A 21,468-nucleotide genomic window follows, 5' to 3' on the forward strand; every position below is an offset into this window, starting at 1 on the left:
TAAACTTCCTATCTTTAAGTCATTTTAATTGATTTTTTTCTACATATAACTAGAAAATACATAAATAATATTGATACCTGAAGGGGATTAAAAAGAAATATATTGATAGATTCATTCATCAACCACCTAAAATCACAGAAGACTTTGAGAGGAAGAATTCAGATCAGCACAAGGTCACACAACCACTAAACAGCAGAGCAGATATAAAAACAAGCCACTTAACTCTACAACCTGCCAACCTCAAGTTCCATCCCTTACACTGTCTCTGTTTTCTTCATATTTGAATAAAAGGGATAATACTGAATATTGCATTGCATAATTGCATAGTGCTGTTTGGTATTTTATATTTCTTGTATGAACTCTATTTTCACCATTAGAATAAAACACACTGAGTGCTGGGACCTGCCTGTCTTGCACTGCCATAGAGGGAATACAGGCATGCGGAAATGTCCAGCAATTCTTTTAAAAATAAGAATAAAGAGTCTAATTAACAAATGAATGCATTCTTCTTGTCTTAAAGGGGACCAACCACTTTATAAGAAGCAGGGCTGACCCTTCAATGCTAACAACATTTTCACAGGACTTTTTATTCCCCAACTGAGACAGTTCTAGACAAGTGACTCACTAAAACACAACCCTTCAAGGAAGCAAACTTTCATCTTCCTAAAACCTCAGCAAAGTGGCACAGCGGCACCCAGATATTTTTGTTACCTGGCCTGGGGATGCTTCTTTTATTTTCTGAATGGTTCATCCATTTCCAGGAAGAAATTAACAAAATAGTCTATAATTTGAGGCCCGAATTTGGGGGTAGGAAGAGTTCTCGTTCTGAATTCTTTCCCTGGAACATCAACTAGGAGTCAAGTCCAGAGGCATATCACTTTCCGTTTCCTTTTTTTTTAAAATTTTTTTGCTGAGCTGCAGGTCTTGAGGGATCTCAGTTCCGCCACAAGGGATTGAACCCAGGCCATGGCAGTGAAAGCACCAAGTCCTAACCACTAGACCACCAAGGAACTCCCCCAGTTTCTTTTTAAAATAAAAGAGAGTTAAGAGAATGAGAAGACAGGTCACAGACTGGTAGAAAATATTTGCAAAAGACACATCTGATAAAGGACTGTTATCCAAAACCTACAAAGAACTCCTAAAACTCAACAATAAGAAAACAAAAAAACTTATTTAAAAATGGGTCAAAGACCTTAATAAACACTTCACCAAAGAAGGTACACAGATAGCAAATAAGTATATGGAAAGATGTTCCACATCATATGTCATCAGAGTAATGCAAATTAAAACAACGGGCTATCACTTCACACCTATCAGAATGACCAAATCCAGAACGCTGAAGACACCAAATACTGGCGAGGATGTGGAGCAACAGGAACTCTCATACACTGCTGGTGGGAATGCAAAATGGTGCAGCCACTTTAGGAGACTTTGGCAGTTTCTTACAAAACCAAACCTTTTCTTACCATGCAATCCAGCAATCACACTCCTTGATACTTTCCCAAAGGAATTGAAAACTATGTCCATACAAAAACCTACACGTGGACATTTATTAGCAGTTTTATTCATAATTGTCAAAACTTGGAAGCAACCAAGATGTCCTTCAGTAGGTGACTGGACAAATAATCTGTGGTACATCCAGACAATGGAATATTATTCAACACTAAAAAGACATGAGCTATTAATCCATGAAAAGACATGGAGGAAACTTAAATGCATATAACTAAGCAAAAGAAGGCAATTTGAAAAGGCTACATACTATATGAGTCCAATTATATGAAATTCTGGAATAGACAAAACCTTATGGAGACAGTAAAAAAAAAAAAAAATCATTTGTTTCCAGGGGTTGGGGAAGGGGGTAGAGATGAATAGGCAGAGCACAAAGAATTTTAGGGCAGTGAAAATTCTCTGTATGATACTGTAATGATGGATATATGTCATTACACATTTGTTTGGCCCATTGAATGTGTAACACCAAGATTGAACCCTAAAGTAAAAATAAACTATGGACTTTGGGTGATTATGATGTGTCAATGTAGGTTCATCAACTGTAACAATGTACATCTGCTAGAGGATGTTGATAATAGGAGGAGATGATGTGTGTGGGGAAGGGGCATAAAGAAAATCTCTGTACCTTCCTCTCAATTTGTCTGTGAACCTAAAACTGCTCAAAAAAATATTGTCTTAAAAAAAAAAACAGCTAGGAAGGGGAAAGAAAGAACTGGGTTAGCACTTGAACAGAAAAGGCCTTTTCACCAGCCAAGGTAGGGAAGCTTGACCTTAAAAGCCTATTATAAATAACTTTGGGTTAAAGAAATATGCAATGTCACCTGAGAAAATCTAGTCCTGAATTTGGGTAAGTCATCATTATCAAGCAATCAACTTAGTAATAATAACAACCTCAACAATAATAACTAAAATGAGCACCTATTATGGGCAGGCACTTTTTCAGGCAAGTTAAATGCATTAAATCCATTTAGTCCTCAAAAACCCTATGAGGTAAGATACCATTAGTATCTCCATTTTGCAGAGAAGGAAACCAAGGCACAGAGAAGCTAAGTAATTCCCACAGTCACCCTCCTAAGAATTGGCAGAGCAAGGGCTCATACCCAGGCCACCTGGCTGCAGGTTCCAGGCTGCTCCGTTGTCTCACTGCAACTATAATTCACTGTAAATGCTGAAGGGAGACTGTCATAATACAAAGTAACAAGAACAAACAGTAGTTTAGGGGCATGGAGCGCTGATTGCTTTACCAGCTTTATCTCATTGAATCTTCACAACAGATGTATCATTACCCTATTCCATATACTGGAAGACTGATAATTAAAGAAGTGATGACTTGCCCAAGGTCACTGGAAGATAAATGATATAGCCAGTTACCAAACCCTAGTGGCCAGACACCAGTGTCCACACCACTATTCCCCACATCATGCTATGTCTCTGTTGGAAGCAATCCATGGTGCTCAAGTAATCTATGGGACGCTTGATGACTGGAAAGAAGTCTGCCCCATGGCATGACCTCCTTCCTAAAGACCATGTGTGAAAGAAAGGCGGTATGGTATAGCAGAATGAACACAGACCCTGAAATCAGAAAGATCTGGGTTGAAATCCCAGCTCCAGCAATTACTATGTGACATTAAATCCTGATGTGTACAAACGGGATAAAAATCCTATAAGCACCATGGTGACTATGAAGCTGACATGAGACAGCACATGGAAAAGCCGGCTTCATGAGACCCTCCAATCACCCACCTCCCTGGATCCATAAAGGGGGCCCCACAAGTGCATCGGGAGTCCATCTCTGCTCAGGGGTCTGCCTGCCCCTCTTGGGCTGAGTCATAGCATCTTCATGATAAACACTGAAAGTAAAATTGCACAAACGTGGGCTCTCCAGATTGGGACCATGTTTCCTCAACTCCTAGCATTTGCCCTGGGAGCCAGCAGGAGCTGTAACCGTGCTGTTAATGAGGTTGCTGGGCACCAGGGTGGCAGAGACAACAAGAGGGTGTGAAAGCGTTACTGACATACCAATTTGGACTAATAGGGATCCAAGGTTTCAGTTGAGAATATCACAAAACAAAATAATGGTCTTAGATCAACTGGGGATGGTTTGGTTTGATCAGGAGGTTGGGGTATGTTTTGTTTTGGTTTTTGCCCTTTTAAAAAAATCTATTGAAACTTACAGAAACACAGCAGAATTTTGTTGATAAAAAAATAATAAAAATAACTTTTAAAAAATAAAATTTTGTTGGTGTTTAAAAACTCTGGGTGACGTCTTGCTTGTTGAGTCATCTCTTTTGTTTGCATATACTTGGTCTCTTCTGGTTTCCTGATGGCCATATCTGACAGAGTTCTCATCATTTTAAATGTTCCTTTAATTAAGCAGGAATGGATAAAACCATTTGTGTGTGTGTGTGTGTTTGTGAGTAGTATATTTCACTTATCATAATTCAAGTTTCATCCATGTTTTAGCATGTGTCAGAATTTACTTCTTTAAGGCTGATTTTTTTGGGGGGCGTTTATATTCATTAGGGATATTGGCCCGTATTTTTCTTTTTTCTTTCTTTTAAAATTTTATTGAAGTATAGTTGATTTGCAGTGTTGTGTTAATTTCTTCTGTACAGCAAAGTGACTCAGTTATACATATATTCTTTTCATATTCTTTTCCATTATGGTTTGTCACAGGATATTGAATATTCTTCCCTGTGCTATACAGTAGGATCTTGTTGTTTATCCATCCTATATATAATAGTTTGCCTCTGCTAATCCCAAACTCCCATTGCTTCCCTCCCCTACTCCCCTTCCTTGGCAACCACAAGTCTGTTCTCTATATCTGTGAGTCTGTAAAACCATTTTTAAGAGCCTCCAGGGACAATTCTTTATGCAGATGTTTTCTTTATTTTATATCCCAATCTTATTTATTGTGGCTCTAAATCAGGGGCCAACAAACTATAGCCCATAAGCTAAATTCAGCCTACTGCCTTTTCTTGTAAATAAAGTTTTATTGGAACACAGTTGTGCCCATTAGTTTACAAATTATCTATGGCTGCTTTTGTGCTAGAGGCAAAGTTGAGTAGTGGTGACAGAGGCCATCTGGAGCTTTAGAGAAAATGTTTGTCAATCCCTGCTCTAAAGCAGGCATTGGGACCAGAATGGCGCAAAGTGTTTCATAGCAGGTATCTCTACCATAATCAAATAATTCTCTATGTTCGTTAATGCCTGTTTGTCCTACTTTATGTAAGTTCTTTGAGAGTCAAGGACTACATCTACCTTGTTCAATATTTTCTCCCCAGGGCCTGAGCACAAAGACTAAAACATGGTACACAAGTAAGAAATATCTTTTGAGTGAAGGAACTAAGTTGCTAGATGGATTTTGAGTTCTTGTGGGTCATAACTACGTCTCTGTCTTGAGTAAGAACCTGACTCACAGTAAGTTCTCTGTAACTGTATATTTGCTAAACAATCAATTGCATGGACTCTGAATTTAGAGAATGAATACGTTTTGCAGGACATTTAATGACCAAGACTATTTTGTCTATATTTTGATGAATCTCTTCTATGCCACACTGTTTATGCACATCCTCTCTCTAACTTCACAGAATCCTCTGTGCCGCAAGCCCTGATATCTGATGTTTGGCTCTGATGGTGCTAGTCTGATCAATGATTTGCAAAGCTGGTCCTCCATCCCATGGAATCCATCTGTGCTTCACAGCGTGATCCCCAACAGCCTGAAGGGGCTCTGTGGGTGGCTCAGCCCAGTATTCATCGCCAAGGCACACGGGCATTCAGCCCACTAACACTTATATACAAGAGAAACCAGGAGCGGATGCTATCAGGTTCTGGAAAGACATAGAGAGAAGGACTGAGTGGAAGAGACCTCTGGCTTGCCACACACAAAATGAATTTGTCATTTGGATATGGAAGATGGTTTAACACGAAAAAGAGAGAAATCAGACTCTCAAGGAGGCAACAAGACTTGGAAAAAAGAACATAACCTTTAAAAATTGTGAATCACTATGTTGTACACCCGTAACATACAATATTGTACATCAACTATACTTCAATTTTTAAAAAAAAAGACTTGGAAAGAAGAACTAAGAGCTTGGGACTCAGACAGATCTGGGTAGGCACACAAGCTCCAATACTTACTAGCTTTGGAAACCTATGCCTATTAATTTCTCTGAGATAAAAATACCTTAATGACAAAATGGATGTAAAATGATAGTGTTTCAAGGACACTATGATAGATTTAAGATACCTAACAGTGACAGGTGCTATACAAATTTTACTGCTCTTTCCCCTTCAGATTTTAATGCCACAAAGAGAATGATCTTTGAAAATTTCTACTTACCAAGCATTCCTTTCTTGGAACTAGACAGACACATGTCCTTCTCTGCACTGGGCAGGGCAAAACTCACCACAAACACTTCCACTCCATCAGCCATCAGGGCCAAACCCAAAACAAAAAAGAGGGTCCACTGGAAGCGTCCGTGGCCACACTCATCAATGATGGTCTCGTACTGGTGGGCCAGCTGCTCTTCCTCTTCCATCCTCTCAGCCATCAGGTCTGCCTGGCCCCGAAGACCATCCACCCTGGAGGGCGCCATCTTGGTCTGCTTGGTCTTGATGTCATCTGGGTGAGGGATGCCCTGGTACTCGCCCTCATAGATCTCATCCTCCTCATCATGGCCTTCTGTAACATCACTCTGTGCATCTTCTTCTGGATTGGACTCATTACCACGATAATAGCCATCACTCTGGGCATAGCCCTCATAGTTGTCATGATATTTGTAGTCATCCATTCCTTGGTTCTGGGACTGCCTGCTTGCCTCTCGAGCTATATCCCTTGCACTGTGAAAGAGGTTTGGGCTGTTTCAATAACCATCATCCATTCTATGTACAGAGATTTAAATGCAGACTTCTTGGGTGAACGTGACACCTGTAATCTTCCCCTTGGTCTCAAAGACAACCTAAGTATCCATTTGCATTCAATGTCTATTGGAAGTCTTTGGAAAGTTTCAAAGTCTGGTCTGGTCTCCTGCAGCAATCCAAAGGTATTGTGTTGGAGACGTTGATTAGAAATGGGTCCAGCTGTTCTCCTTGACAAGGAGCCTGCAGGACTTGGCAACTTGCTGACTGGCCTGGTTTGTTGTGCTACTGAAGGTTATACCCTGGAGTACAGAGAAAGGAAAGAGAAGAATGTTATGAAATGTGGAAATTCTGACAAAATACTCTCAGAATTAAACAAATATATTTATTAGTGCCAGTGCTTCATGTGTAATGTGGAGGAAATCTTGGTTAGACATCAGATTCATACCAAATTAATGAGCCTTAAACCAATGAAAAAGAGCAGTGGTCAGAGAGGCCCTTGGAAGCATTGATTAACCCATGAAAGGGGTCAAGTCTTATACAAGAATGAAATATAAAGCGAGCAAGAGATTTTCAATACAAGACTATTTTGTGTTATGGGTTTTCTGTTAGAATAGATCAAGCTTTTGGCAATAGGGCAGGTTTATTACAGCTCAGCTTCTGTTATGAGGAGGCCAGCTTTTCTAACTTTGGCATGAAGTGGCTGTACAATTTTACATCTAGAAATGTATGGCAAAGAAATATCCAACAATCCAACACCATTTTTCCCAGGGCTCAGCTTACTTTTGAAACTCAGCATTGTGGTTCCAGGGCCACTCTGACCTTGTACTTGTCTTAAATAGGCAAGAATAGTTGCTAAAGACCCAGAGCCAGAGAGCTTGTGCCTGAAATTTGATTCTGCCACATAATGGCCATGTGATCATGCACATATTTTTCTGAGCCTCAATTTTCTCATCTGTAAGATGGAGATAACAATAGTACTTAACCCGTAAGGCTGTGCATAAAGTACTTAAAACAGTGCCTGACCTGCTTGGTAAACACTATTTAAGCATTGATGTTATTTTGCTCTTTTTTTTTCTAGCTCCAGTTCTGGAAACCAAGACCCAGTATTGTCAGAGCCAAGACTCTACCTTATATCCCAGTTCCAATCAGTGGGTCCATCTGTTGAATTCCATGCCCAACAGACCCTGTCCTAATTACATCCCTAGAATCCCAGTTCTCACAAGGTCTGGAGTCACCATTTAACAATGTCTCCTGGGTACCAGAAACTGTGTTAAATGTGTCACATCCCTTATCCCTAATTCCTACAACAATCAGAAAAAGAAGGAAAATGTGTTTGCATCCTTATCTTACAGATAAAGAAACTGTGCCTCAGGTGGGGTTAGATCAAGGTCACAGAACCAGGACTCAACCAGGTCCACTGATCCCCAAAGTCAGTTCTTTCCATGGCTGTCGTGCTTCCCAAATGCTGTTCCAAGGGCCTGTCACACTAGATCCCCCGGGGAGTGTAGAAAACAGATTCTAGAATGCATGCAGAGGGATTGGTTCAAGCTCAGAAATCTGAGTTTTCACACGGTTCCCCAAGTGGCTCTGAGGCCCAGCTTCTCACTGAGCAGCCCCCCGGGTGGAGGCCAGACCCCTCCCAGACACCTTAACTCACTTCAACTCTCCCCACTGCCAGACCCTCGGACTAAGTTGGATGCTCAGATCTCTTCATCAGGGCTGCCAGAAATCCACTCCCCAGCTCAACCCACCTGCTGTCAAGTACATACTCGTTCCCTCAACCTTTCCAGGCCTGCCTGTCACACCCGAAACCCACATTGTCCTTTCACCAAGCTCAGCCGACGCCTCCCCACAGCAGACTGGACACACTTGCCCTCGCCGTGCCCACAGGGTATCCCTGGACCCCCTGCCCCACACCTGTCTGCCTGGCTCTCCTCGCCCTCAGCCCTGGACAGACTCCAGCTCTGGAACTCATTTGACTCCAAAAACACAAGGGATATCTACTGGGGGATGCCAGATACTAGAGGTTCTCAAACGCAGGGTGGGCCAGAGCCACTCAGGGCATGAGGGGCTCATTAGAAATGCAAATCCCAGCACCCCTCCCCCAAAGACTCTGAACCTGCAGAGCTGGGATGGGGCCTGGAAATCTGCAGCTTCCGCAAACGTCATAAGGAATCCAGTGGACTACGCTTTGAGAAACAGTGAGGTAAAAAATCAGCAAGAAATATTTACTGAGAACTGATTCTCACTTCATCCTTTCAGATTTTTCACCATCCCCAGTAAATAACTTTGTATTAGGCCATGCTGGCCTGAACCATGTCAAATTAATATTCTAAATCTGTTTTTATTATATGCATTTAGGACCACAGGAGGAATATAAATCACATGTAAACAGCATGAGAGCTTTGCAGAGTGCTATAAAAAATGGAGAAAGAACACACCAACTGCCTGAGATCTGGTGTGTTATTTCCATCCTGGGGGTTCTGCAAAAATGTCATGAACTAAAAATGATAGATTTGCAATTCCAAAAGCACATGTGGGAAATACCACTCAGGGCAAAGGTCCTGGGACTTGCTTTGTGGAAAGAAGCAGATCTTTGTCAAAACAAATTCCACTCATCTGATCCAGTTAAATGAACTGCTGTGAATGTCAGGTGTCGTGGTGTCGGGAAGACTCACTGTCAAGTGCTGTGGGGTTTTTTTCTTTTTCATTGAGAAATGCCAACTCATTTTTTCAGCAAAGTATTTTCTAGAGAGAACAGCTATTAATCTGTTATGGGTTGAATTGGGACCCCTCCCCCCTAAAAAAAAGGTATATTGAAACCCTAACTTCCAGTACCTCATAATGTGACCTTATTTGCAACTACGTCTTTATAAGGGTAATCAAGTTAAGATGAGGTCCTTAGGGTGGGCTCTAATCCAATATGACTGGTGACTTATAAAAAGGGGAAATTTGGATGCAGAGACAGACACACATAGAGAAAAGATGATGTGGAGACACAGGGAGGGTACCATTGACAAGACAAGGGATGTCTGAGGCCACTAGAAGCAAGGAGAGAGGCCTGGAACAGATTCTCCTTCACAGCCCTCGGAAGGAATCAACTCTCATCAGGTTCAATCAAAACCAACACCTTGCCTTTGGATTTCTAGCCTTCACAACTGTGAAACGATACATTTCTTTCTTTAAGCCACCCAGTTTGTACTCCTTTGTTATGGCAGCACCAGGAAACTCATATATTCAAAAACATCAGCAAGTCTAATGATTATCAGCTAAACCGCAATAATAAAACAACCAGAAGGGCAGCTGTTAACTGCGGACTAATATGAGCATGTTACAAGCATTACCTCATTTATCCTCACAGCCAATAGTGAAGCAATGTTATTCTCTCCATTTCACAGATGAAGAAACTGAGGGCTAAGAGGGTTAAAGAATGTGCCCAGTGTAACACAGAGAATCAATTTCAGGGCTTGGATTTGAAGCCAGCTTCAAAGAGAATGTTAGGGCTGATGTACAGTGGAAGAAACTTAGGGGTCCAAGGAGACAAGTCAGGGTCACACAGGAGCTGCCTGCAGAGCTAGGACTGACATTGGGCTTCTGACTCCCAGGTTCAAGTTTGCCCATCCTCAACAAACATTCCCCAGGATCTTTGGTGTTTAAGGCATCGTGTTAGTTATGATATGACTTGATCCCCATTCTCAAGAGGTCTACCCCTCATGAGAGAGTCAAACAACACAAAGCATCATGCAGTCATAAAAATTAAATGTTAATATTAACTCTCACTAATATTATCTTTCATTTATTGAGTACTTGCCTTGTGGCTTTGAGCCAAGTACAAGGCTAAGTTTATCGTGTGCTCTACATATTCCAACTGGGACAAGAACCCTATGAGGCAGGGGCTGTTTTTATACTCAGTTTACAATAAACAAGACTGAGGCTGAAGAGGTTGGACAGATGACCAGGGTCACAGGTGGTAGGTTCTCCATGGAGGTTCAGGGAAGGGAAGGATCGCTATGAGCTGAGTTCTGCTGAAATAGCATCTTAGAGGTCGGGGGATTTCCAAGGGCAGGAAAGGGCTCAGAGAAGCAAACAACAGAGAGGAGGGCACTACAGGCTGGAGAACAGGGAGAAGCAAAGGCACAGAGGTAGGAATGGCTTCACTTGTTTTGGCAGCAATGAAGCATCTGCCCACAGCAGAGGATCCAAGAAGGGGCAATTATGGGAGATAGACTGGGGAGGGAAATAGCAATCGGTCTGAATGCCCTGCTCAGGGACTGAGAATTTTTCTTTGAGCAAGGGAAGCCCTGAAGTTGTTGCTGAAGTGAGTAAAGTAGCGTGTCATGCAGAGCAGGGATCTGGAAAGATCTTCCTGGTGGGGATACGTGTCCTGGTTTTTAAGTGAAAACCTAGAGACAACGAAACCAGGTAGAAGTTTTCGTGTGTGTGTGTGTGCGCGCGTGTGTGAATAATCCAGAGGTGAGGTTAGGCCTGGACAAAGGTGGTGGGCTCGGGACAGGAAGAGAAGGGCGAACACAAGGGGCCTTACAGGGGAGAACAAGTGATGTATTTCCTGTCGGGTGAGAGGAAGCAGCGAGGGTATCTAGGACGATGATGACTCTAGGGAGGTAAATCCTGGGCTGGAAATCTTTCCAGCATCCTACTATTGCCGTGTAACTTAGACAGACAGGGACTTCCCTGGTGGTCCAGTGGGTGAGACTCCACGCTCCCAATGCAGGGGGGCCGGGTTCGATTCCAGGTTGGGGAACTAGATCCCGAATACATGCCGCAACCCAGAAGTCTGCATGCTGCAACTGAAGATATTGCATGCCGCAACGAAGATGCCTCATGCTGCAACTGAGACCCGGTGCAGCCAAAATAAATAAATTAAAAAAAGAAAGAGAGACAAGTCTTTCTTCAGGCTGATCTGCCTTTTTGGAGGGTGGTAGGCTATATAGCAGAGTGGTTCAAGAACACAACCCCTAGTGTTAAGGCCCCAGGTTCAAATCCTGACTCTGCCACTTCCTGCTACCTGTGCGCAAGCTACTGGCGACTCTGTGCCTCAGTTTCCTCACCTGTAAAATGGTTGTAATACTAGTACCTATGCTGAGGATTTGAGAAGATAATCCATGAAGAGTGCTTAGCACAGTGCCTGGCATGGATGTGATCAATATAAATTTGATTTTTTATTATGATTGTTGTTGTTGTTATGATTATTATCTGAGGATTGATAAGGAAAATGTAGCCAGGATCTCAGCTTGAGCCTTACCTAACTCCACTTGAGACCTGGGGCCCATCTGGACTGGGCTGGGGAACAAAACACAGAGAAAAACAAACTGACATTTAGTTATTCATGAAAACCACTGCTTCTCCAAAATGACCCAGCACAAATCTCTTAAGCATCCTCTAACTCTTACATTCTGTTAACCTCTGCGTCTATGCTATCTGATTCAAAATCATCGCGTGGTAAACACTTGTTCATGATTAAATAACACATAGAACAAAGCTAAAAATAATGTTATAATCAAATGATGTAATGCTTCTCAAAATGTGTTCTGCAGAACATTAGGCCTTTTAATATGCTCATTTAAGGGGAAAAAAAGAATTTCAAGAGCAAATAAGTTTAGGAAATGTTGCATACTCTATTCACCATTTTCTTTCAGAGATTCATAATGCACATGGCTAATGTTAAAAGCTGTGAGAAGACCTGAATAAAAACCTATTTCACATCACAATGAGCTACCACCACACACCCATCAGAATAGTTACAATCAATAGACAGACGATAGCAAGTGCTAACTAGGATATTATGAACTAGAACCCTCATACATTGTTGGTAGGAATAAGAAATGGTTCAGCCACGTTGGAAAACAGTTCGGCACTTACTTAAAATGTTAAACATACACTTACCAAACAATTCCAACCTCAGAGAAATAAAAGCATATGCCCACACAAAGACTAATACGTGAATATAAATAACAACATAATTTACAATAGCCCCAAACTGAGAACAATACAAATGTCCATCAACTAATGAATGGATGAACAAAAGGTGGTATATCCATGCAATGGAAGAATAACCAGCAAGAAAAAGGAACAAACTACCGGTGCATACTACAACATGGAGGAACCTCAGAACCATTACACCATGTAAAAGAAGGCAAACACAAAGGGCCATGTAGCGTATGACTCCATTATATGAAATTCTCCAGAACAGGCAAATCCATAGAGACAGAAAGCAGATAAGTGGTTGCCTGGGGCCAGGGTGGGAGCGGGGAGCGACTGTAAGTAAATTCGAGGAAAGTTGAGCCAGAGAAGTGTTGTGAGTGTTCTAAAACTGGATTATAGTGATGGTTGTTGCACAACTCTATAAATTTACTAAAAATCATTTACTCTAATGAGTGGATTTTATGCCATGTATATTTTAATAATAAATTATTATTTTAAATAATTTTATAATTTCTATTATATAATAAAGCTGCTGTTCTTCCCCTCTTTCTTCCCCCCAAAATCTATTTAACTGGTGGAAACCAGTGTTACCCGTGATTATGGACCTCTTTTTCCTTGGAAACCGTATTAACATTAGGCTCTTCTAAATAGTGAAGTACTGATTTAGAGCCTAAGCTTTATTCACCCTAGGATTTTGTCATGTCTTGAAAGCCCATTTGGCAAGCATCACAGAGTCTATTTGCATGCAGGACCCATTAGAAGTGAGAATTAGGGAAAACAGCCTGGTCGTAGCCCAATGGGCCACAGGTGGAGGGAAAGATAATTCTGAGATTTTCCACCAGATTCAATCAAATCTTGGTGGTATATCAAGAGCCCAGAATGTGGCAAGTTGGGTGCAAACAATAATGGAAGATGGTCCCCTTAGCAAAGATGCCAGTAGACTCAGACCCACCCCTAGAAAGCTGAGCAGACTCATTGGCCTCCTTGGCAGGAGTCAGTAGCAGCTGTGCCTTCAGCTGCAATTGGCCTTGATGAGACATTCACCCCAAAGAGTCAGGGCAGAAGAACATGGCAGATAACCTACACTTAGAAAGACTAGTGCACCAACACAGGAGATGGCCCTGGGTACTCCTGAAACTATTTGGCAGGAATTAAGGGGGAACTGAGGCATAGAGGGGCAAAGCCTGAGAAAATCGTATTTAGAACCTTAGTGTAATTCTATTTCACATGAACAAGAGATAGGAAGGTCAGCACACTCAGATAGGCACTAATGAGATAGCCAATGTGTCAGTTAGCTTTGCAGACACCTCTTACTTCAGTTCCCATCCTAATTGTGCAGGTCATGCCAATAATGAGTCCAAAGAGAGAACAAGAGGGCTCAGTACAACATATTGTCAGTTGTTTAAGAGAAAGACAGCTGGACCACTAGATAGAGGATGTGAACTATAGTCCTATGCCTGCCATCGAGTCAGGGTGGGACCCTGGATGCAGCCCTCAGTTCCATGCGTCTAAATGACAGGCTGTACTGGATGACTTCTTAAGGTCCTTTCCAGCTCTCTGATTCAATATTTTCTTCTATATCTGTGGCAATGCTTTGAACCATCTAAGTAATATATAAAACATTATTATTATTATTATTATTGCTTTAATATCTGGGATAGTGTCCATTTTAAGCTAAGAGCAACAATTTCCAAACTGATTAACCATTTTCTGGCAATGCGATGACTCTTTATTCTTAAACATTTAGAATTACTCCAAGAGGTCCCATGGCATTCTGCACATATCTCTATAATCACATTAAGCTGTAACCGTTTATGTGTCTCTCTGCCAGGAGATTGTGAGCAATTCTAGGATAGGTAAAACATGGGATTTTACTAATTTTTTAATCTCTAGAACCAAATACAGAGTCTTTAAACATAGAAGGTCCTTGAAAATGCTTGCTCAATAAAGGAGGTTAATAGTTATTCAGTGCCTCCTTGAAAGCAAGTCAAAATGGCACCTGGGCCAGAGTGCCTCTGCCCTGGCTGTAAATAGACCAATTGGTTTCCCTTTATTTACCAAAAAAAAAGTCGGATCAGCTGACATCCTGAAGACGCCACCTTTTACAAGGAGTCATTCACTCTTTTACTTCCCTATTGGCCTTTCATTGACACCGAGGTCCCGGCTTGGTGCAATGGCCCTAAGGACTACTTGAGTTATTTGTTATCAACTTTCAGACTGTAAAATATGTTTTAACCACCTGCTATGCTTCCTGAAATACACTGCTTGATGTTTCTGGGCTAGGTTACATCTACCGTGAGCCGAAAATAACAAGGCTTAATCTGGCTAGTATCGGAAGATGTGTTCTCTGAGGCTTCCAACCTCAGATGTCCCACTTAAAACAGTGTGGGCTCATTAGTGTGACATTAAAAGTACTTCTCTCTTCTTAGCTGAATCACCCAGCTGTTCTATTGTGTTAAAACAGAAAGCCAGTTTCCAAGGTGTATTGGTTATTAAACAAGAACCAAACTACATTATCTTTTTGTTGGAGGAAAAAACAAATACTTTAAAGGAATGCCAGCCTTAATTTGACTGTCCAGAATGGTTCTTTATTTTAAAATACAAAAGCAAAATAACAATTTATGGAGAAATACGTCAATCAAAGCATCATTTAGAACATCAAGCCCAGAAAACAACCCATATGTTAAGTAATAGGGGCTAGGTAAATGCAGCTTATACATACTTATATAGTTAAATATTATGGGTTTTGAAAGACTTATCAAGAAAAAAAATGATCACACTCTAATAGTAGGTAAAAATATAGGTAAATCATATATTTACATCATTATACCAATAGTTTCTATAATATTATATATTGTAAATATGTATTTATTTATACTACACAAATGTATGTGGTGGGGTGATCTGTTAAGGTGTTAATGTTGACCTAGTAATCCCTGAAATGCTAACTCTCTCCCTCTCTGCTCCTCTGTGTTCTAAAGCCAGGTCAGGGTTTTTCACAGTGTGGTCCTCAAATCACCTACAGGAGGATCACTCAGTACCAATTAAACACAGATTCTTGGACCCCATTCCAAACCTTCTGACACAGAAGGGGGAAAGAAATCTGTTGCATTAGCAAGCTCTCCAGGTAATTCTTGTGATCACTCAAAGTCAAGAACCTCTGGTTGATTCTCTTCTTACCCCAAGAAGCAGTTAATTTCTTTTTTTTTTTAACATCTTTATTGGAGTATAATTGCTTTACAATGGTGTGTTAGTTTCTGCTTTAAAACAAAGTGAATCAGCTATACCTATACATATATCCCCATATCTCCTCCCTCTTGCATGTCCCTCCCACCCTCCCTATCCCACCCCTCTAGGTGATCACAAAGCACCGAGCTGATCTCCCTGTGCTATGTGACTGCTTCCCACTAGCTATCTATTTTACATTTGGTAGTGTATATAGGTCCATGCCACTCTCTCACTTCATCCCAGCTTACCCTTCCCCCTCCCCGCATCCTCAAGTCCATTCTCTACGTCTGCCTCTTTATTCCTGTCCTGCCCGTGGGTTCTTCAGAACCTTTTTTTTTTTTTTTTTTTAAGATTCCATATATATGTGTTAGCATGAGACCCTTGTTGCTGCTCCTGGGACTGCAGGGTTAATAGTGTCCATGGGCACCCACAGCCTGTACTTCATCCAGAGTGCTGCCTGCAGGAGGGACAGGGCTCTGTCTTCTCTCAGGGAACTCACACCCCCCTTCTCTAGCTTGAAAAAAAAAACAAAACAAAGCAGTTAATTTCTTCGTGATTCAATGGCAAATCCAAAGAAGCCCTCCACCAAGTCTTCAGACAATTAGACCCTTCCAGGAGCTAAGCTAGAAGGGAAGGGGAAGAGGAGCTGGTGCTTTGACTTGTAGGGGAGGTACCCAAGCCCTGAGAGAGGGGGACTCGTAGGTGGCAGAAAGCCTCTTCCCATAGGCAGCACTGAGTAGCAGAAAGAACCAGAAACACTGTGGCTACAGCCATGGACCAAGAGCCAAGCATCCCTGCCATTTGGGGGACCACTTAAGTGGTCCAATGGAGTGAGGAAGGGAGCCCTAAAAAAATACTGATAATTGCCATCTTATCAACCCTACTGTAATTTGATTATGAAAAACATTTTTAATGGTATTTCTTGCCTAGCAGTGATATTGTAAAGCAAATTCTTGCCCCCTGTGTATATCTGCAGATTCCAGCTCTTCTCCTTACAAGCTTTGAGAATCTGAGCAAGCTGTTCAACCTTCAAGCTTCGGTTTCCTCATGTGTGAAATGAAGAGAATATGGGTTCCTATTCATTGGGCTGTTAGGAATTAAATGAGTTAATATGTTCAAAAAGCTCAGTACAGTGCCTATCACCAAGGAAGAGCTCAATAAAAATAGCTATTATTATATAAATGAATAACACACAGGATATGCATTTCTACATACACACTAACCTCTGTAGCAATGCCTAACAGAGCCAGAAGGACAATAAGAGCCTTTGCCTCATCCCACAAGCAGCAAATCTGCAGCCTTTGAGGTACGGTTCTCTAGATTTTTAGCATCCCAATCTGCTGGAGCCCCGCCCTGAATCCCTACCCCTGGGCCAGTGTCCTGACCACCTCTCCCCATCACTCTGTATCAGCTCCTCTCTCTGGAGACCCCGACCCTGACAAACATCCCTGTAATCACCAGATATTTTGCTCCTGTTGGGGTTCAGGGTGGGCCCCCCAAAATACACCACAATGGCATATTGATTACTTTGAATTACAGTTACTTAAGAAACAGCCAATGCTGGGGGGTCACTCTGACCCTCCTTTCTATCCCTCTGAAAACAGGAAATAAATCTCTCATGTAAAAGGTACACTCCCTATATCTGGAGGTAGAAGAATACCCTTATTGCCAGAGACAGGGAATTCAGGCTGAGAAGCCTACGTAAACAAACCTTGTCACTTCTTTAATTTACTCCCCCAAAACTCTAGATTCTTCACTAATTGAGCACCCAAAACCTAAGAAGTCTTTTTGTCCTGTAAATTCCTCACAAATGCATTGTTTCCTTGTCTAAAAAGTATAAAGGCCGCCTGCTTTGGCCACTTCTTAGGTCTCATTTCTACCAGACCCCCTTATGCACAAGTTAAAATTTGTTTCTTTTTTTCCTGTTCATCTGTCGTGTGTCACTTTTATTATTAGTCCAGCCACAAGGACTCAAGAGGGATTGAGGGGGAAATTTCCCCTTCCCCGACACTCCCAAATGACTGATGCCCAAGGCCAATTTCCCAGAATGGGTGATGCTACATGTCTTGGCATCTGACATGATTTCAAGAGATGTTCGAGCATCGCATTAAATAACATTGAATCACATAAAGAAAAAGTGCATTTTTAATGTTCTTTCAATCCCTTTTGATGGTCAAAGGAAAAGTCTCCTTTGGGGGGCCAGCACAGCCCTACCTCCTACTTGCTAACTTGCTAACTGCCCTTTTTAACGAAGTGAAAGCAAGCCTTATATTCAGAGCTTTTAGCAAGACATGGTATCTGGCTAAACATCAACAACATAACATCGCATTGTTTTCACCGTGTTTGTTTTTATAGTTACCCTATATTTACAAGAGTGGTATAGTTTCCTTCCTAAATAAATGTATTCCTTTAATAAGAGTGAGTTGACTGTTCTTTAAAAATTAAGTAAGAGTATGATCTTTGCCAGGGATATGGTAAAAATCTTGAGGATCATGCATGAGTGATGCAAGCTTGACAAATACCACCCAGACAGAAAACACTGCCTTCAAGGTAGAATGAAAGCAACATTTTCTTATCTGAGTACTTCAGATTTATCATCTCATTTCAACTTCACCACACTATGAGATAGTTATGAAACGGAGCAGGACCCTATAATCATTCCCCTCTGTCCTCCACCTGCCTTTTGCCTGTGGAAAAACTTTAGCCAAAAAATAAGTATAATCAGAGAAGTGAGAAAATGCAGAAACAAAGGAAAACAGTAGAAGGAGACCAAATAATAGTTTAGTCATGAAGCAAACTCAAGGACCTTTAGTTCCTCCTCAAGGGCTATAGATACTATTCTGAGCCATATCCTGTGAGCTGTCTTGTAGATACTGAAACTCCCACCAGGTGGAAGAAGTTAGCTACATGATGACCAGACTGTAGCCATGACATAAGCTGCCACAATTCCGAGAACTGGCCTCAAAGAAATGCAACAAACCATCCCTGGAACTGAAGACTAACTGTACTTAAAACAATCAGGATGACGCTGGTCAGACCACTGATGACCAATTTCAAGATGACTGCCAGAGCTGACTGTGCTGTTTCTACATGTAGCCCCTCCCTCTGCCTATAAAAGCTCTTGCGCCCTGGTTGTCAGCGGGGGACGGAGGGGGGTAGTCGGCCTTTGGACAGGAGTCCGCCCTCCCCATCCCCGCAGTTGCCGGCCTCCAAAATAAAGCAAACTTTCCTTTCCACCAACCTTGCCTCTTTATTGGCTTTTGAGCAGCGAGCAGCCGGATCCCATTTTCGGTTATAGTTATGCTTGTTTTTCTATTCCATAGATGAGAAAACAGACTCAGAGAGGTCAAGTCACTTGCCAGCGTCACACAGCTAGTAAGTTTGAGAGTCAGGATTCAAACTCTCCATCTTTACTAAGCTTCCTCCCCCACACCCTTATTGCCTCTCCTGCTGCCAGATGGGTACCTCTCAGAAACCAATGCTAGCTTGAAGAAAAATTAAATGTTGACTACCACTGAGAGGGCCTGCCTGCCAGATAACACAGACCCTCCAAACCAGGCCCTGGGATCCTCTATTCCTCCACAGTCCCACTTTACCTTACAATCAAATACACCCAACAAAGACTGTATACTGTAAGCAACAACTGAAAACATCCCTGTATGTTCACTTGGGAACAGATGTGCCCTAAGTAAATTCACAGACTGACAAAATTACACAGCAAATTTGGGTAACATAGGGGCAGAAAAATGTTCTCTTCTCCCTTAGGTTCTTTGGCTGGCCTAATAGTTAAATTGCCATAGTACAAGTGAACAGGAGAAAAACAGATTTAACTTTATACGTACAGGAGTCTCAAAAAAATACGAGACTCAAAGAGATGACTAACACAGGCGGCTTTTATACCTTTTAGACAAAGAAACAACAAATTTATGAAGAATTGGCAAGACAAAGGGGATTGGACTTCGGGTAGTAAATTAGTAAAGAAGTAACAAGTTTCGTTTATACAGCCTTCTTGGCTCTAAATTCCCTATCTCTTGTGACAAGGATGCTCTCTGCCCTCCTGTTACAGGGTAGGTGCCTTTCATGTGGGAGATTTATTTCCTGCTTTCAGGGGAACAAAGGAAGATCATAGTGTTCTTCTTGTGCTGGCTGTTTCTTAAGTAACTTTAATTCAAAATAATCAATATGCCAAAGTGGCATCTTTTGGCTTGGCATATTCTGCTTCCTTTCAGTAACGTCAGATTTTCTAATGATGGGATCTCCATGGAGGCCAGTGAGTCCAGAGGAAGTTAAGGGGGACTTTGGGAGGATAGCTGGAGATATATGTGGAAAGGAAGGTAGAGCCAGATTAGGAAGGACCTTGAGTGACAACAGAGGGTGTTGAACTCATTGACACCTCGAAGTTTGAGGAGTGAAGAAGCACAGGTGCATTTGAGACTAAACTGGAGGAAAGGAAAGGAATGGGGTCAAGCTTTTTGCTTTTTGGAAAATTCTTGTTTTGTTTTTTTCTGAGAAGCAATATTTCCTCTGGAACGAAAAGTAAGAGCTATTAAAATGGAGCCCTCTGTGCTGCCCACATCTACCTGGAAACTCATAGAACACAGCACAGGCTTATCTAAGGGAACATTTAAAGATAGGTCCCACTGCTGGTGGACTTCCATCTCCCAGAGCAAGAAGAGATATTAGAACCTGCTGGGCATTTCAAATACACTTTACTTTCCTTCTCAAAATAGATTTGATTCAAAAATAGTTCTACTGGTTGAAAGCGCAGCTTAAAGATGAGAAACAAATCGTTTAGAGCACTATACCAATAACAGAATTGAATATAAGCTTGAAGACTGCAGTGACCATCATCAAGAAAGCCAAGCACCCAGGACCCCCTTCTTGTGTGGTTTACAGATTTTGCCCGCTGAGCCTATTAGATTTTACGTCTTGACACTATGCCAAAGAAATAAGGTCAGGAGACAAGCCTTCATCCAACTGACACTGCCTCAGAGCAACCCTCACCTGAATCACCCCAACACGGTCAGCACACTTCCTCACAGCCTAACATCTCCTAGTGGTTTCTTCAAACCACTGTCCTCAAATTTGGCCTTGAAGGACCATCGCTAAACAATGTCCACTCCACCTCCCCAGCTGTATTTTCTCCTTTTCTGATAACTCCTCCTAGGAGACTAGCCTTACTGAATTGTCATCATTATATTCACTCATGTATTCCATAAATACTTTGGGGGGAGGCATACCAACTACACAGCAGGTCCTGTATCAGGTGCTGGGGACACCAAGGGGAATATAACAAGCTCCTGCCCTCATGTCCCTTATAGTCTAGTTCATAGACATTTTACTAAACCTAAGAACAACAGATTTCTGTAAGGAGAGGGTCTTTTCTTCACACGTAAGATAGTCTCCATCTTCTGGTGCCTTACAATCTTTAGAAGTAGATCCCCAGAAATAAAAATACAGAAATGGCATTAAACTTAAATGGTTTGATACTCCACTGGGGGAGGGGGCATTGGTTGAAAATTTGGGTCTCTTCCTAAAAGACTAAAAACTTTGTGGATACAGATCTATGAGGAAAATGAAGAGTGGCATGGACAGATTAACATAGTTGATATCCAGGAGGATCCAAGACCTCCCCATCGTGCCCCAAAGGCAAGTCTGAGGACCATTGGCAGGGCTGAAGGAATTCTTCTTCATGTCTTTATTTACCTCTTCTCTCATCTTAGCCCTTATCCATTTTTTTTTCTTAAAACGAGCCTGCTCTTCTACCATATGACCCTGCAATCCCAAGCCTGGGCATATATCCAGAGAAAAACATGGTCGGAAAGGGTACATGCACCCCAATGTTCATTGCAGCACTGTTTACAATAGCCAGGACATGGAAGCAACCTAATTGTCCATTGACAGATGAATGGATAAAGAAGATGT

The 21,468-nt window shown here is 41.8% G+C and overlaps 1 protein-coding gene across 6 annotated transcripts in view; it reads right to left on the reverse strand.

Moving 5' to 3' along the window:
* The window catches only part of SV2B (synaptic vesicle glycoprotein 2B), a 250,581-nt gene that overhangs the window by 70,871 nt on the left and 158,242 nt on the right, over positions 1–21,468 (reverse strand). For all 6 annotated transcript variants that reach the window (XM_082449082.1, XM_082449081.1, XM_082449083.1 and 3 more), the window contains one exon: positions 5,852–6,671. In XM_082449082.1, coding sequence (XP_082305208.1) covers positions 5,852–6,302 — 451 coding nt within the window. In that variant the 5' untranslated portion in view covers positions 6,303–6,671. The remainder of the gene's footprint in view (positions 1–5,851; positions 6,672–21,468) is intronic.

Source organism: Balaenoptera physalus, assembly GCF_965194825.1.
Source record: "Balaenoptera physalus genome assembly, chromosome: 2".
In the NCBI taxonomy this organism is placed as follows: Eukaryota; Metazoa; Chordata; class Mammalia; order Artiodactyla; family Balaenopteridae; genus Balaenoptera; species Balaenoptera physalus.